The sequence below is a fragment of the Camelus ferus genome, chromosome X, assembly GCF_009834535.1.
Source record: "Camelus ferus isolate YT-003-E chromosome X, BCGSAC_Cfer_1.0, whole genome shotgun sequence".
NCBI lineage: Eukaryota > Metazoa > Chordata > Mammalia > Artiodactyla > Camelidae > Camelus > Camelus ferus.
The window spans coordinates 75308032-75323574 of NC_045732.1; the positions used below are offsets into that span (position 1 = coordinate 75308032).

General features: G+C 36.0%; 1 protein-coding gene across 12 annotated transcripts in view; it reads right to left on the reverse strand.

Moving 5' to 3' along the window:
* Window positions 1-307: 307 nt before the first annotated feature.
* The window catches only part of KLHL13 (kelch like family member 13), a 156645-nt gene continuing 141409 nt past the window's right edge, over window positions 308-15543 (reverse strand). For 8 of the 12 annotated variants that reach the window (XM_032475577.1, XM_032475582.1, XM_032475580.1 and 5 more), the window contains 3 exons: window positions 10255-11050; window positions 4072-4185; window positions 1439-1926 (listed from right to left, as the gene is read on the reverse strand). In XM_032475577.1, the coding sequence (XP_032331468.1) occupies window positions 1439-1926; window positions 4072-4185; window positions 10255-11050 (1398 nt within the window). Of the gene's footprint in view, window positions 1927-4071; window positions 4186-10254; window positions 11051-15543 lie in introns of all 12 variants that reach the window. The other 4 variants (XM_032475576.1, XM_032475587.1, XM_032475583.1 and 1 more) reach the window with 3 other exon arrangements.

The window sequence follows — 15543 nt, forward strand, 5'->3', positions numbered from 1 at the left end:
TCAGGAAACTCGACCTCAGAAATCTCACTGCTCTTGCGGTTTGGACATATTACTCTGTGGGGATGGCGAGGGGCCAGTCAGCATCTTCCACAAACTGCCTCCTCAAAGACAACCCACGAATGCACATCAGTGAGGCTAAACCTGGTCAAATTGTTTTCTTCCTTGAATGAAAGTAATTAGGATTCATTAATTCAAGCTGCTCAGTACTCTTAAGTCCTGATCACCTGCATCTTGCCATATTAAAAAAAAAAAGATAATTAATAAAAGGAAGTCAAGTCAGACAATAATAGGATACCTCAAACCAAACCGACATTAAATGTTTTTTATTGAACAAAAAAAGATAAAACATGGAAGTTGAATTCACTGAGCAAAAGCAGCTCACTGGGTGAAACTGCGATACGTTGTGCTAAATAATCTTATGAACTGAGTATACAGAATACATATAATATGTAAGTTATCTCAACAGCAAAGGAGAAGGTCTAGATTACAGTTTTGGAAGGAAACATTTGGTCAAATGACAAATTCAGTGGCTCAAAATTTCTAGCCCTTACCCACCTAAATTCAGTATGATTCTACATACATGCACTCAGTATGTGCATACTGAATTCCCATTTTTAATGGCAGCTGCTTTTTGGAAGAAATTTAAAATCTTTTTTTCGTATATATTTGACGTGCTACTCAACTTTTAAAATTTTCCATTTGATATATGTGTGTATGTATTTATACACACTTAAAAAACCCCAAACCCTTGTCTACAAGTAGAGGGGTCATGCTGTTTTTTTTTTTTTAATTAATATTGGTGAATTTCAATTCTTATTTCTCCTGTGTGTCTAAGAAACTTTATATGTTCTCAATGCACCCCCAGTGACAGGTGGGTTGACAGACGTGTCAAAAATACTTCATGAAAAGAGGGAGGTAGCTCATGCGAGTTGGCAACCTTTTATCTAGTGTTTTCTGTTGGAGCAGGCTGCCTCCCTTTGACATCCCACAGTCCAAGATGAAAGGAAAACTTTTGACTTTGAAGCCTAGTTAGCACAGTTGCACATTTACTATAATCCACCTTCAACTTGGTTTATTGGGCTTTCTAATGTAAGATGACAAATACCTTACACCCAGCACACAGCGTCAGAAAAGTACTGAAGAAACATCTGACAGACAATACCTTGGTTTTTTGTTGTTGTAGTTGTTTTCTCGTATGTTAAACATCAGCTTCGATGGGATACATTTTCAGAATGGTTTTGTTACCACTTTATAAACACTCTAAGCCAAACGAACAGCACAAATAACATCAATGTCGTCTTTTATTTCCCCCAATATTGTTATCAATTACTGGAGGCTAATCCTAACATACACTACTTAAGGGGGGAGGGGGCAAAAGAAGAGAATTCATGACACATTGCAAAGATAGGACTACAGCATCTAAGTTGTAGGGATGATCTTAAGGAGCAGAAAGAGGGGACTCTCTAGAAGGTGATGGTGTGGTTTCTTCAGGTGGAAAAACCGTGAGCGTGCAAGCTCGGATGCCACCTAGGGACTCTGGGAGATCAAAAACCTTATGCCATTCATCTTTATCTGGATCATATTTCTGCACTATCTCTACCATACAACGATTATTCCACGAATACCCACCAACGACGTAGATTTTGTTTTCAAAGACAGCGACCCCTACATCACTCTGCCCTCTTAACATGGCAGCAATTGGGGTCCACTGGTCAAGGATAGGTGAGTAGTATTCACAGCTTAGGACATCATCATAATCACTTGTTCCTCTGAAGTGATTGCCACCGATGACATAGAGCCTTTCTCCCACTGTACACATGCAATGCAGACCTCTGACAGTGGTCATCGGCGCCTTCTGGATCCACTTGTCAGTATCGGGGTCAAAGCACATGAGCTCCTTTTGGAAAGTGTCATGAGTAATTCCTCCTAAAGAATGAAAATCATAGGCATGAAGTTGACAGATGATTATCAAAATGCAGAAGAGAAGGCTCTCTGTCACAGATAATTAACTTTTAGCCATGTATTATGGCATTTTATAGCCTTTCAACTGTGTTCTTATAAAGGTCGGCCCGCTATACATACTTTCTCTGGATTAAAAATAAAGAAAATATCATTTTCATCTTCCAAAGGAACAAAAATGTAGTTTATATTACTGAGTTTCTCAGAGACCCATGGGATGTAAGAGGCTTTATTGAATGAAAATATATTTTGACCACTTTCAGAGCTAGGTTTACAGTAAATCCCAACAACAAAGCATCATTCACTCCTGCTGCTCTTTCCCAGGCACCCCCTGGGTGCTGAGCACAGCACCAGGTCACTTTAAATGCTAGGTGCCCATTTCCTCACTTGTCAAATAATAATATCTACTCTAGTTATCTCATTAGGATTATGGCAATGAATTGAAATAAATCAGTGTTTTGGAAAAGTTGCAAGTGTCGTGCAACTGCACAAGCTTATAAGAATATTTCGAATTGTTCATTTTGTAGAATTTGGGTGGGGGGTGGGAATGAAGGCAGGTAATGTCCTTTCCTATCAGCATGGACATTTAAAAAGCTCAAGAATTAGAATGCTGAATATGTAGGGAATTTTGTATATACAGCAATTTGTTTTTTACCTATTGGGTCCGTATCACCTACAAGTGTATTCTTAGATCACATCTAAATCAGTCTCTACAATGAAAGTAGCAGGCTGTATGTTCTGCAGATTAGGGAGAAAACTAAACTAATCTTCAGCCGTATCATTCCAGGCTCCACTGTCTGGTGACCAGATGGCAATCACTGGTTTCCCCCTCCCCCCAGCCTTTTATATTTTTTCTGTACATCACTGAATTCCCAGCAAGCAAAACATTGCTATTTGGTTTGAAAATCAGCTATGGTTCCTATCCTATTCTTGGTTGGGAAGGTCATTTGTACAATATATGCTAGTTATGCCAAAGCACCGCCAGAATAATTCAAATGTCATTTTCCCCCCAGAGAACTTGGAGCTCTCATTATAACAGCATAGCAGCTACACACATGAAATAGGTAGATGGTGTAAATCATTGATTAGTGGAGCATACGATTTCCTGGATGGCTCTTTCAATATAAGCCATCCTGTAGTTGCTCAGAAACCTGCCAATCACACGCTACAGGCCTTTCACTGATCCTTCTTGATTACAGATTTCATAAGGCAGTATTCAGAGACTCAGACCACAAATATCACCTTAACACCTTTGTTTCTTAATAATGTAACTGCTGGCACTGGCAGGCCTTCAAAAGGGGGAAAAGTCTCAAAGGCAGATTGTGTCAGGGCCAAATGGTAAGAACCTGACTCACAGAATAAAATTTCAATATCAGAGGTGAACTTTACACTAAAATAAGCCTCCTTTCTAAATTCCACAGAATACTGATTTGAACACCCAGAGTTTGAGAATGAAAGTTGTTACTGGGACACTGAACAAACTGTAGCCATTTCAGAATTTTTTATTAGAAAAATATATGTGCCTGTGGCCAAAATACAGGCAATCAGCACAGAATTATTTATGCAATGACACCATAGTAGAACCCAATTATAATCCTAAGGAAAAGAGAAACATATATTATGGGTGGCACTAAATGAGAGAATGAACATTATTATGCATTATATGTAAATTGAAAGTAAGCTTTATGCACAGTAGAGCTTTATGTTACATAATGATATATTTCCTCATAGAGTTTAGCTAAATTCTAAACAAAAATGAATTAAATGTTGTTGTAGAGAATATGAATGGTGGTTATTAGAGTACAGAATTTATTAGTGTATAGAGTATGGGGACTGAAAGGCAAGCTGGAGAAGCTGAAAGCTTTCCAATTTCTTCTAAGTAATGTATTTACAGTAGGATTAGTTTGCTGCTAGTTTTATGAACTTATAAAATAACTTATAAAATAAAGGCATTCATATGCAAATGCACACACACAAAATATATTCTAAAATCAAGACAAATTATATTTTGATTATTCATTTTTCTGGATTATTATTATTAACACCATATGGAAAGATGGCAACATAGTTAAAAGTCTGTGTATTACATTAATTGCATTTGCGATTGTTTACCTGAAATATACATTACACCTCCATACACAGTTCCAGCATGACCATAATGGGGCTCACTCATTTTGGCAACATAGGTCCATTCATTGGTCCTTGGATTGTAACATTCTACTGTAGCTGTTGTTTAAAAAAAAAAAAAGAAAGAATGAATGAATTTAAAAATGATTTATAATTTCAAATTTAGCAATTAGTTATTTTTCCTTTTAGGTAGGATAATAATAATATCCAATAACTGAAATGCTTCTAAGTATGAGATATTCTTTGGGGGGGTCTTATATTAAATATTGAGATTATATTAATAATATGAATCATTAATACATTGATACATGTTACATCAGACTAGATACTTAATATAATAATCTAACACATTTCTGTCACGGCAGAAATCACTAGGATTCCTTTTCTTCTAGTCTCTTATTACATCTTTCTAATTTGACATTTCTCCCATTTCTTTGCTCTGAATATGTGGAAAGAAAAGATCAAAAAAAATCTCAAGGAAGAAAAACATTTTGATTCGAGGCCCCCATGGTTGATCCATCATAGAGGAAATAAAGGTTTATAGATATGAAGCAAAATTTTAAGTTGAGAATGAAAGTGTGCACACTGCCTGGTATATGTTTTGATGCCTATTGTTTTACTTCATACCCACACTACAAAAATGGACACTGACAATAACTTTTCTGCATTATACATTAAAGCCAATGGTTTGTATATACCCAATATCATTGCAGCCAGTACTGTTCTTAATTAGAAGATGACTGGCAGCATCATATGAAGTTAAGATTTTTATTAGGGGTACTCCTTCTCACTAATAAACTTATCATCTTTAACATAAAGTAGCTGAGAAGTGACCTCAACTTATTTAAATATCAATCTACTATAACCTCAATAATAGAACAATGACAGTCCGGACAGATAGAAAATGTGATCTTTATTAAAAGGCAGAAAAGAAATAGGGATGTTACGAGGGCTCTTGTCAAAAGCACGAGCTTTAGGTTGACTTGAAAAGTTTGTACTGTTTATTGCAGACACTGTCACTTGCTAAACCAATTTCTGATCTCCCCGAATAATGTAGTCTAATCACACATCTTATCAGGAAAAGGGCTTTAAAGACTTGTGGAGACCTTCTTTTCCATCTATTTGCTGTCAAAGATAGGTTTTACAATAGTTCTATGTTTTTCTTAATGAAGAATTCTGCCTTGAATTTTGAGATTTCTAGAGTGAAACAGCCTTCCCTTGCATCTAATTCAATCTCTTCTGATGCAGTTTCTATTAGTTTCCTCTTATTCTTTTTACAGTGGAGCTAGAAGTTGAACAGCTATTCAGTCTTTACAATTATTAAAATTTTCCTGTGTAGAAAGATAATGTTCTTCTAGTTAATTGCATCTTTTTTCTAATAGGTGTTATAAGAATCCATCTCTACTTTCTCACACAGGAGCCCCAAAGTGTAAGATGGCTATTAGCCACCAATAACATAACAACTAGGTAATAGTTCATCATCTCTAAACTTGTTTTCTTCCAGCTAGATAGCCCATTTCCTTTAGCTTTTCCCATAATTTAATCTTCATTGTCAACCTTCAGCTCTCTCCATGCAGAATTTCTATTGTTATTAATAAAATCAATAGTATTTAGTTTTAAAATAGAATAATATAATTAAAAACTGTATATACATGCCCTGACTTCTATTTTCCATATTTACAAGGCAGTGAGATGTGGGTTAGTGCCAACAAAATTGATAGGAGGAGGGGCAAGGGATGAGCAAGCCAGGACTTGGAGCCACGAAGCAGTGATTCCATCAAGTCTATGACAGGTGGGAATGGTAATGAGAGAAATGGGAAAATCTGGAACAGGGGAGGTCAGGCAAACTACAGCCTCTAAGCCAAATCCAGTACGCCATCTGCTTTTGTACGATAAAATTTTTGCAAGATAACAACATGAATGGCTTATACATTTTTAAGAGTTGGAAAAATCAAAGGAAGAATATTTTGTGACATATGAAAATTATATGGAATTCAAATTTCAGTGTTGTTTTGTTTTTTATTTTTTGATAGGGGAGACAATTAGGTATTTATTTATTTATTTATTTATTTTTTTTTTACTGGAGGTAAGGGGGATTGAACCCAAGACCTCACGCATGCTAAGCATACACTCTACCACTGAGCTATACTCTCCCTTCACAAATTTCAGTGTTCATATATAAAGCTTCATTGGAACACAGCCTCATCCATTTGTTTACAAATTGTCTATGGTTGCTTTTGCAATACAACAGGAGAGCTGATTCATTGTGATAGAGATCCTACAGCCTGCAAAATCAAAAAGATTTAATTTCTGGCCCTGTATAGAAGTTTTCTGATCCCTATTCTAGAGAATCATCTTCAGTAGTCCAGTGGCCTGGTATGAAGAATTACACAGAGGTTGGTTATTTCACATATCTCATCAGGGATTCTGATTTTCTCAGATGATTCCACTGGAGTCCAGAATAGTTCCCAAGGGATGATGTGGAATTTACTTGTTCTTTGAGATTAGGAAAGAGATTAGTCCGGAAGAAAACCCTTTGGACAATGATAGCTCCCACAGGGTGGGGGATGGTCTCTAGAATACTAATGTGCCAGTTGGTAATGTGTTACTTAATGAAGAAACTGCAACTCCATTAAAGGATATGGAGGCATTTGATAAATTTCAGTAATTTTATTGTACATTTCTTTGGAAAAATGTAACATTTGACTTATTTATATTTAACCGGAGTGAAAGATATCTGAGGTGTCATATTTCTCCTCAATACAGAAAACCTCAATGGAAGATTGATTTCTTATATGACATAATTTTGAAAGATGCCAGAAATAACTGACTCCTTTTTCCACTTAAGTGACAGCTACTCGAAGCTTTCCCTACTTTCCCATTGTACCCAGTGTCAAAGGAAAGCAGCATTTCTAAGGAATTTTATTTCAGCAGTAAGCCAGGCTCACACACACCACCAGTAGTGTCATTTTGATGTACTATGGGCTTGGGTCCATACACTCCATGGAAAGATTTTAAAAGGCCAAATGCATTAATATGATCTAAAATGTCATGCAAATGCTGCCACTGTATTCTTTCCATCATTATATTACAGGCAACAGTTATTGTGTGTATGAAGAATAAATGATGTACTGGTACTAATGAACCTGTTAAACTGTTAAATGATTTTCCCATCAATCCCCTTTTCCTGACACCCATTCCTTCCCCCTTCTCTATTTACACAGGCATATAAATATGTCAACATAGTTAAGATGGGAATGTCAAGTTATTATGACATATCTTAGTGTGGGGTGGGGGGAGGGGGTTTCCATTAAAAAATATGTATGGAGCAGGAGAAATAGTAAAAAATCTAGCCTCTGGCTGGAACATTAACAAATACAAACAAGAGTTTCTTTAGAACAAAAATCTACTATTCTGCAAAAATAATGGTTCTAAGAAAATTATAAAGGGCAACAGACATACACACTTTTCCTATTTATACAAGGAGAAAGTTTATAAACAGAATTCAGAAGAATGCATTGCTACTTTCCTCTTGGGAGGTAATCAGGGTGGGTTACATCAGATTTGGTTCCCTCAACAACACAGAAGAGGACAAAGACTGTCTACTTCACATTCCCACTTGGGTATAAAATAGGAGGAACTCAGAGGGGTGGGGTGGTCAAAAAAAAAAAATGAAGCATCTTGGTTTTGCGTAATGACTCTTTTTAGCCTGAGGGTTCTCCTGGAATCAAGACTTTCAATTTGAGTGTACTTAATAAGTCAATCACATGATTAAAAAAAAAAAACTTCCAAGATATTTTAACTTAAAATATTTAGTACAGAATGGATTTGCTGGGTATGCTGATTTTAAGGGAGGCAATCATTTTCTATAAAAGTTTAGTTACTTAGAGATTATAGGGGATAATTTGAAAGGGAAAGAAATATCAAATAGCTGGTCTCTAAATGGAATTACAGTTGTTTTTTGGTAATGAGGGTTTGTATCTATATTATAATCATACATACATTTGTGAAGAATGCAAGTTATGAATTAAGATAAGAATGGACCTATATTTATCATCTAGAGGGGGAGTCTTTTTTTAGGATATTTTAATCATCATCCTTAGGTTTAAGCTCTGGGCGACTGTGCCTTTAAAGCCTATATATAATCAAACAGTTGTTATGAATTTAGGACTAGCTCATGAAAAGCATGATTCTCTGGTATCCTGTCACTTTCAAACTGAAACAAAGAAAACTGTTTTTAATAAGAGATAAAGAGGTAGATTTCTGAAGGTCAGGAGCAAGGGAGCTACTGGCCCAACAGGGTAGTCTATTTCTTGTTCCCCATTGAGTTCAATGTGGCAAGAACTCAGACAGGGTAAGGATCAAGTCAGAAGAAGAAAGCCTCTAGCTCCTTAGTTTTATGTAATGACTCTCCTTGGCCCAAAGATTATAAATTCTCAGAAGAATAAGGCCTCTAATTAATATTAGGAACAATACATTGAAAACGTTAAGAGCTACATATTAACAGGGGTGATAATACCATCAAGTGAGCTCTGACTGAAAAATGGAGCTATTTCCCTAGAGAGAAGGTTCAAAATGACCACTGCCTACCAGCAGTGATGACCTATACTCTGTAGACTCGTAAAGCTGATCTTACACAAGCGGTTTTTCTAAAAAGGCACCAAGTCACTACCATAAATTTAAAATATTATAATAACATAAAAATAATGTGTGTGGCTTGACTGGGGAGACCTGAGATGACAGTTCTACACTAAGGATACTAATACATCAAATGCTTTTAAAAGTCTGATTATTAAAATATATTGGGAAACCTGTGTGGTTCATGATCCTGATACCTAGTCCAACAATCTGGAAACACTGGCCTTAGGAAAAAACACCAAGGAGGGGAAGGTATAGCTCAAGTGGCAGAGCACATGCTTAGCATGCACAAGGGCCTAGGTTCAATCCCCAGTACCTCCTGTAAAAATAAATAAATAAACCCAATTACCTTCCCCCGTGAAAAAAAAAAAAGAAGAAAGAAAAAAACACCAGTGTGACAACAACAACAAAAAAAACTCGTGGGTAGGAAACATCAGTAACATTCAGACCATGTCACTAAGAAGAAAGGGCTAGATAAGCTGGCAAGTATAAGAGCTGAGAGCAGTTCCTTCTGTCTCTAATAAACAGCTTATTCTCAAGTCCATTAAACTACCTTTTATTATTTAGAATATTGAAGAAAAAGATTCTTGTAATTACTCTGAATTTATCCAGAGCCAATGCCAATATTTTAAACTTCCCCAGCCTTATGGAGTCTGAATATTGGACTCTCTTCCTACCAGAGCATAAAGGAAGATGGGTGAAAAAAAGGCCATTGATGCTAAAAAACACATAGGTAAGGCACAATATAAAATGCTGTCTTCCTGACTTCTTTTTGGACAGCTACCTGATTTCAATTTATCTGAAATAACAAAATTAGCGTTAATTTATGTCACCAAAGTCTTGCTCTATGTTAACTGTACTCGTAACTGACCTTCGATTAGGAAGACCAAGAAGGGACCATCAAATAACAAAGCTGACAAGATCAGTTTACAGGGAAGAAAACTGTTTGGTATTTCATCAAGAGAAAATGACTTTTAACTAGTAGTTACAGATCATAATATTCACAATAAATAAACTTTGGATAATATTAAACTTTGAACACTTAGTAGATAAAGAAAATCATCTTACTATGTGGCCTCTGATAAGTAACAGGTTATGTAAAAGAAGCAACCATAAAACTCAGTGCTCTGTAAGGACGGGTTTTAACCCGTTCAGTAAAATATTAAGTGGGCTTTTAAAAGTGGAAAGTGAGGACACACGCCAAACTTCTGTCCAAGATTCTATTCGAATTTAGATTAGCAGAATATACTTTTTAGTTGAAATTTCAAGATGAAAACCATTTATATACTGTACAAATAAAATATTCTGCAACATACTGACATATTTAGAAGATATAATTTGTACTGTGGCCAAGAGTATATGCCCAGATAAGGCATACAGATTGTGTCTGATATTTTCTAAGAAAAATAGTTTAAAATGAAATCCTAGTTATGTTTTTTGGTCTTTGATGTTACAAAACTGCTTATTCTATGATCTAACAAGAGTCTGGGGGTAAAACAGTCTCTCTGTTAGGTATGCACACACACTTACGCAGTTCACCAGCTGCATTCCGCCCACCAACCGCATACAGGTATCCTTTGAGGGCACTTAGGTGGAAGAAGGTGCGCTTTTCATTTAAAGATGCAACTTGCATCCACTTATTGTATCGAGGATCAAATCTGAAGACGGTATCAACTGCCGTTTTTCCTTTTGTGTCATAATTACTCTGTCCACCGACGACGTAGAGGAAATTGCCAATGACGGCGATGCCATGCTGGTACCTCGGGGCATCCATGGGGGCTAAGGATTTCCATTCGTGGGCCTTCTCATCATACATGCGCAATTCCTTGCTGACAACCAGCTGCTGCCTCAGCACTCCTCCTAGTGTAACCAAATGCGTGGTGTCAGACCGAATGGCAGTCCTGTCTGACTGCATCACCGGCTGCATGTATGGCATCATTTGGTAATTGCTGGCTTCCAAAAGGAGATTCACACAAGTATTGTCAGTTCTCATGAAATCCACGGTTTGCACGTAGTTAATGAGCTCCTGTGGTGTCATCAGCGGAAATCGTATGTTTTTCATTAATTTTGCAGCAAAGTCCATCCGAGGCTCTTCCAGGCGAAGCCAGCGACAGGTAGCCTTAAAAAGCTCAAGTTCAGTGCAGTGCTTAAGGCTATTACTGGAAAGCACGAAGGCAAGGCGTTCGAAAGGGAGTTTCAGAAACTCCCCGGTGCTCAGCAATGCAGGAAAATTCTTCAAGACGAAACTGTTAACGTATTTATCCACTTCAGTCAGGTTGTAGGTGTTGGCAATCCGCCCGACTTCAACACAATTGTCTAAAGTGACCTATTAAGCCAATAAAAAGAATTAAAACACAACTACTTTCATGGCACTCACATCAGGATAACATAATACATGTTCTAGAATAAGCGTAAATTTTGCTTTTTTAAAAAAATGAACATAAATACAAAACAGAAACAGACTCATAGACATAGAATACACAATGCAGTGTACTAACCATTATACGATCACGGCTCATAGACATAGAACACAAACTTGGTTGCCGAGGGGGCAAGGGGTGGGAAGGGACAGACTGGAATTTCAAAATTTGTAGATACTGACAGGCATATGCAGAATAGATAAACAAGATTATACTGTATAGCACAGGGAAATATATACAAGATCTTGCAGTAGCTCCCAGCAAAAAAAAAAAATGTGACAATGAATATATGTATCTTCATGTATAACTGAAAAATTGTGCTCTACACTGGAATTTGACACAACATTGTAAAATGACTATAGCTCAATAAAAAATGTAAAAAAAAATTTGCTTTTTACTGTCCACATGGATGCACGAAGGTTCTCTTCTAAATATATTAACGATCTAAAAAGAATTCACAAACCACCCTTACCTAATCCAATAGAAAGGTGACTAAAGGAAAATGATCATTCAAAGTCAGGAGGCTGAAGGTTACTCTCTCTAAGAAACAATATTATAACTTGCCTATGGCCAAAATCATTACTTTTCTCTCCTCAAAAATGTGTCTCCACTCCCCTAAAAATACTAATAAAATTCCGGCCAGATGAAAGTTTTGGAAAAATAGAAAGTTATTCTATTTTGATTCATCTCAATCCACTTCTCAGTCATGATTCTTAAAGGTAACTTGGCTGGCAGATTCACAAACAGAAAAGCTCTAATTCCCCGATCCTTAAATTTGTCTTCCATGTCAGCAGGCGTCATTCATCACCATGATTCATTTTGATTCCTTCAAAAGTTATTGCTTATAGTGAAGATAATTTAATAGGACTATTATTCCCAGGGTGAAGTTATTTTCCACATTATTTATGTAGAAATATAAGCAAGGGAATCACTTTCTTGAGGGTTGGAACGGGTGTCTCTACATCAAATTATTCATGTAGTATAGTCTCTGGTATGCATGGTGACGGCTCACACCATAGTTTTCCTTAGCTATTTGCTTCCTCTCAGCATATTCCAGCTCTGCCTGGAGTCCAAGTTAGCCCCCCCAAATTTCTCCAGCACAGAGTATTATATACCAAAAACAAAAGCCACAGACAGGAGAGAAGCTATGGAGAGGCCCTTCTTCAGCAGAAGTCTTTCCAATGCTCTAATAACTGGTCAAAAGTGAAACTGGGGGAGGCAGGTATAGCTCAGTGGTAAAGCACATGCCTAGCATGCACAAGGTCCTGGGTTCAATCCCCAGTACCTCCTCTAAAAGAGATAAATCAATAAACCTAATTATGTCTCCCCTAAAATAAATAAATAAATGTGAAACTAGGAAAATCATATCAGCAAATAGTATATAAAGAAGAAATCACAAAAACAAGCATACCATACCAATGTCTGTGTGTGTGTGTACACAAACAGTGACAGGTCACAGATAAAGGACTCAAATGTTTTGTCAAGGTGTGTGTTCATAAATGTCACATAAACCTCAAGGATGCAACTGTATTGTAACCAGATTGGCAGATGGTTAAAAGAAAATTGGTTAATCATTCTACTATCTTTTTATTTAAAAGCTGAAATGAGGGAGGGAGGGTATAGCTCAGTGGTAGAGCACGTACAAGGTCCTGGGTTCAATCCCCAATACCTCAATTAAAATAAATAAATAAAAACCTAATTACCTCGCCACTAAAAGGAAAAAAGAAAAAAAAATAAATAATAAATAAAAGCTAAAATGAGATTAAAATCATTACTCCTCTGCGTAAAGTAACAGCCCAGTTAAGATATAATACCACTGAAAGTGCTAAGGTTAACACACGCACACACACACACTGCTATTTTCACAGCTTTATTACTCAAGAAGAATTTGAGCTCTTTTTAAGCACCTGATTTGCTTCACAAAAATCATCAAAAATTTTAAATGGTTATTACACTTAATACCCATATATTAAAAAACACCTAAAAAATTGTAACATAAAAGAACTAAGAAAAATAAATTAACAAATTATGGACCTTTTGAAATACACAGTTTAACACTGTTCAATATCTTGGTTAATAAAAAGTACATTGTTAATCCAATCTGAGGAGTGGTAGGTTGGTGTCTTATAAAATTTTAAGTTGTGTAAATGAACTTCAAGCTAATACCTCATTACCCAAATCACTCCAGTTGGAAGGGATTCCTGTTTGGGATAATAGATCTACTTTCTGAGGTGAGTAAGACATAGTCCTTCCCCAGAGCAAGGGCAATTTTCACTTCTGAAGATGTTTGCTAATATGGATGAACAAAAGTTGATGAAAACACAAATATATTCCCTAAGTCTGCAGATTCTTATCATTACTGATATGATTGCAGATAAAAACAACAAAGAATGGGTACTTTAAATGGGCAAAGTGATACCATTGGTTGTTAGTCACCAAATTTAAATTTAAATTTATAGCATATAAGCCAAGATTAAAGATTAGAAACCAAACTGTATAATTTAGAAATGGATCAAGGTATTTAGTTCCTTCCTTTTTCCTCTTTCAGAAAATTTTATCTAATAAGAAAATAGTTACTAATATAACAGGATAAAAAAACCTATCTTTTGTTTAAAGGCATTTGGAAAATACCTTCTATATATCAGTATGCTCAGATATACAGACACAGAGGACTGGAAAAAACCTTGACAGATCACCTAGTCAATATAGAGAGCTGCCTACTCTTTTCTTTAAAAAAAAAAGTCACCAGAGAATGGTATTTCATAACCTTCCAAATTGTCACCTTCTTGATAGAAGGACTAAGTATTTTCTATAGCGCATGTACTGCACTGTGGGTATATAACAAAGGTTAAATGCTATGATTATCAGAAATATAAAAATTAAAGATGTGATGATAGATACAACTAAAAATAGAATATCTGCTGAATTAATATAGCAAATTACTAGAACCTTATTAATTTTAAAATGAGACTCAGATAAAAAAATATGTAATAGGAAATTAATTTTTATGAAGTGCATGTAATCAAAGCTAAAAAATTAATCATAGACTATGGGGATTATAGAAGCACAGTTTAGAATAATAATTAACAATAGAAGCAGATCAAAAATGATGGAGTAATGGTAAATAATTTTTGGAAAAATACAGGATTATTCAATTATACTTCATTCAATCCATTCTCAATCATGATTCTTAAAAGTGCTTCAGCTAGCATATTCCCAAACATTCAGCCTAGATAGTATTAAATAATGGATATGTGCAGTAATATAACATATAATGCAATTCATGTACATAATAGAATACATTTAAAAATATAAAATACGAATTTAAAGATTCTTTTAAAAAACCGAACTCATAAGTAGAGAGAACTCTAATTTTATTGGAATATATACCATGGCCAAAATTCCAAAGAAGAGTTATTACAGAAGTTAATCAAATAATTAGAGTTTTAAAGGATATAGAAGCAAAATAGGACAAAATTTCTCAACTGCTTATCAGAACCAATAACATTATTTTAAAAATAATCAAGTGCACACTTAAGTTACCCTGATATAAATTATTAGAAATTATTCTACTGTAGTCAAACAACCTTCATGGTCATCCTAAAGGCAGTTCTAAGCATCATGATTTTCAATCCTCATTAACAACTGGTACTCATTGCTGCAATATTAAATTGCTCAGATCACACCTGATGCACCTAAATACTGCGATTAACATAATTTGATATTTTAATAACAGGTTTCATCAGAAATCGGTGATGTGATTTTGTTGAAGATCAGTGTCTTATACAAATAAATTCCCATTTGGGGGGAAAAAAAAGCAAATGAGTATCTGCTTTTGTATTCTCAAGGGAAATGCAGACTAAGAAATTAGCTAGTAAGTTTGGGGGGCCTCATCAGACACTGACTGTACCAAATTCTCCTTGGTGCTCTCCAGTTTGTGCAAATGACAGCCTGACATCAAGCACAACCAATGTAGAGAGAGAAAGCATGCCCGTGGAAGAAGACTGGGAAGAAATCTAACAAGCTACTTTGTGGGGTAGAACTTATATTAGGTCCCTTCTCCCGGCCTCCTTCCACAGCTGAGAACATCATGGGACACAGGGAAGGGACCACTTTGTAAGAAGAACGAAAGGATGATAAAAAACTCCAAAAATCTTTCTCTCCCAGTCTCTTCAAATGACAAATGCCGTCTGGGGTGAATACGGATGGTGTCTCCAGGAATCCAATTTTCTTACTCCTTTGCACTTTGAATTCACTTCCCCTACTGGATGCAATATTAGTTATTCCAATGGTCTTTGGAGGGGATGAACTGGTTTAGGCCCAGACTGGGCCTCTTCTTCCCCTACAGAGTCTCAGAGGGCAGGTGGGCAAGAATGGGCATGTTAAAGTTAGGTGCAGG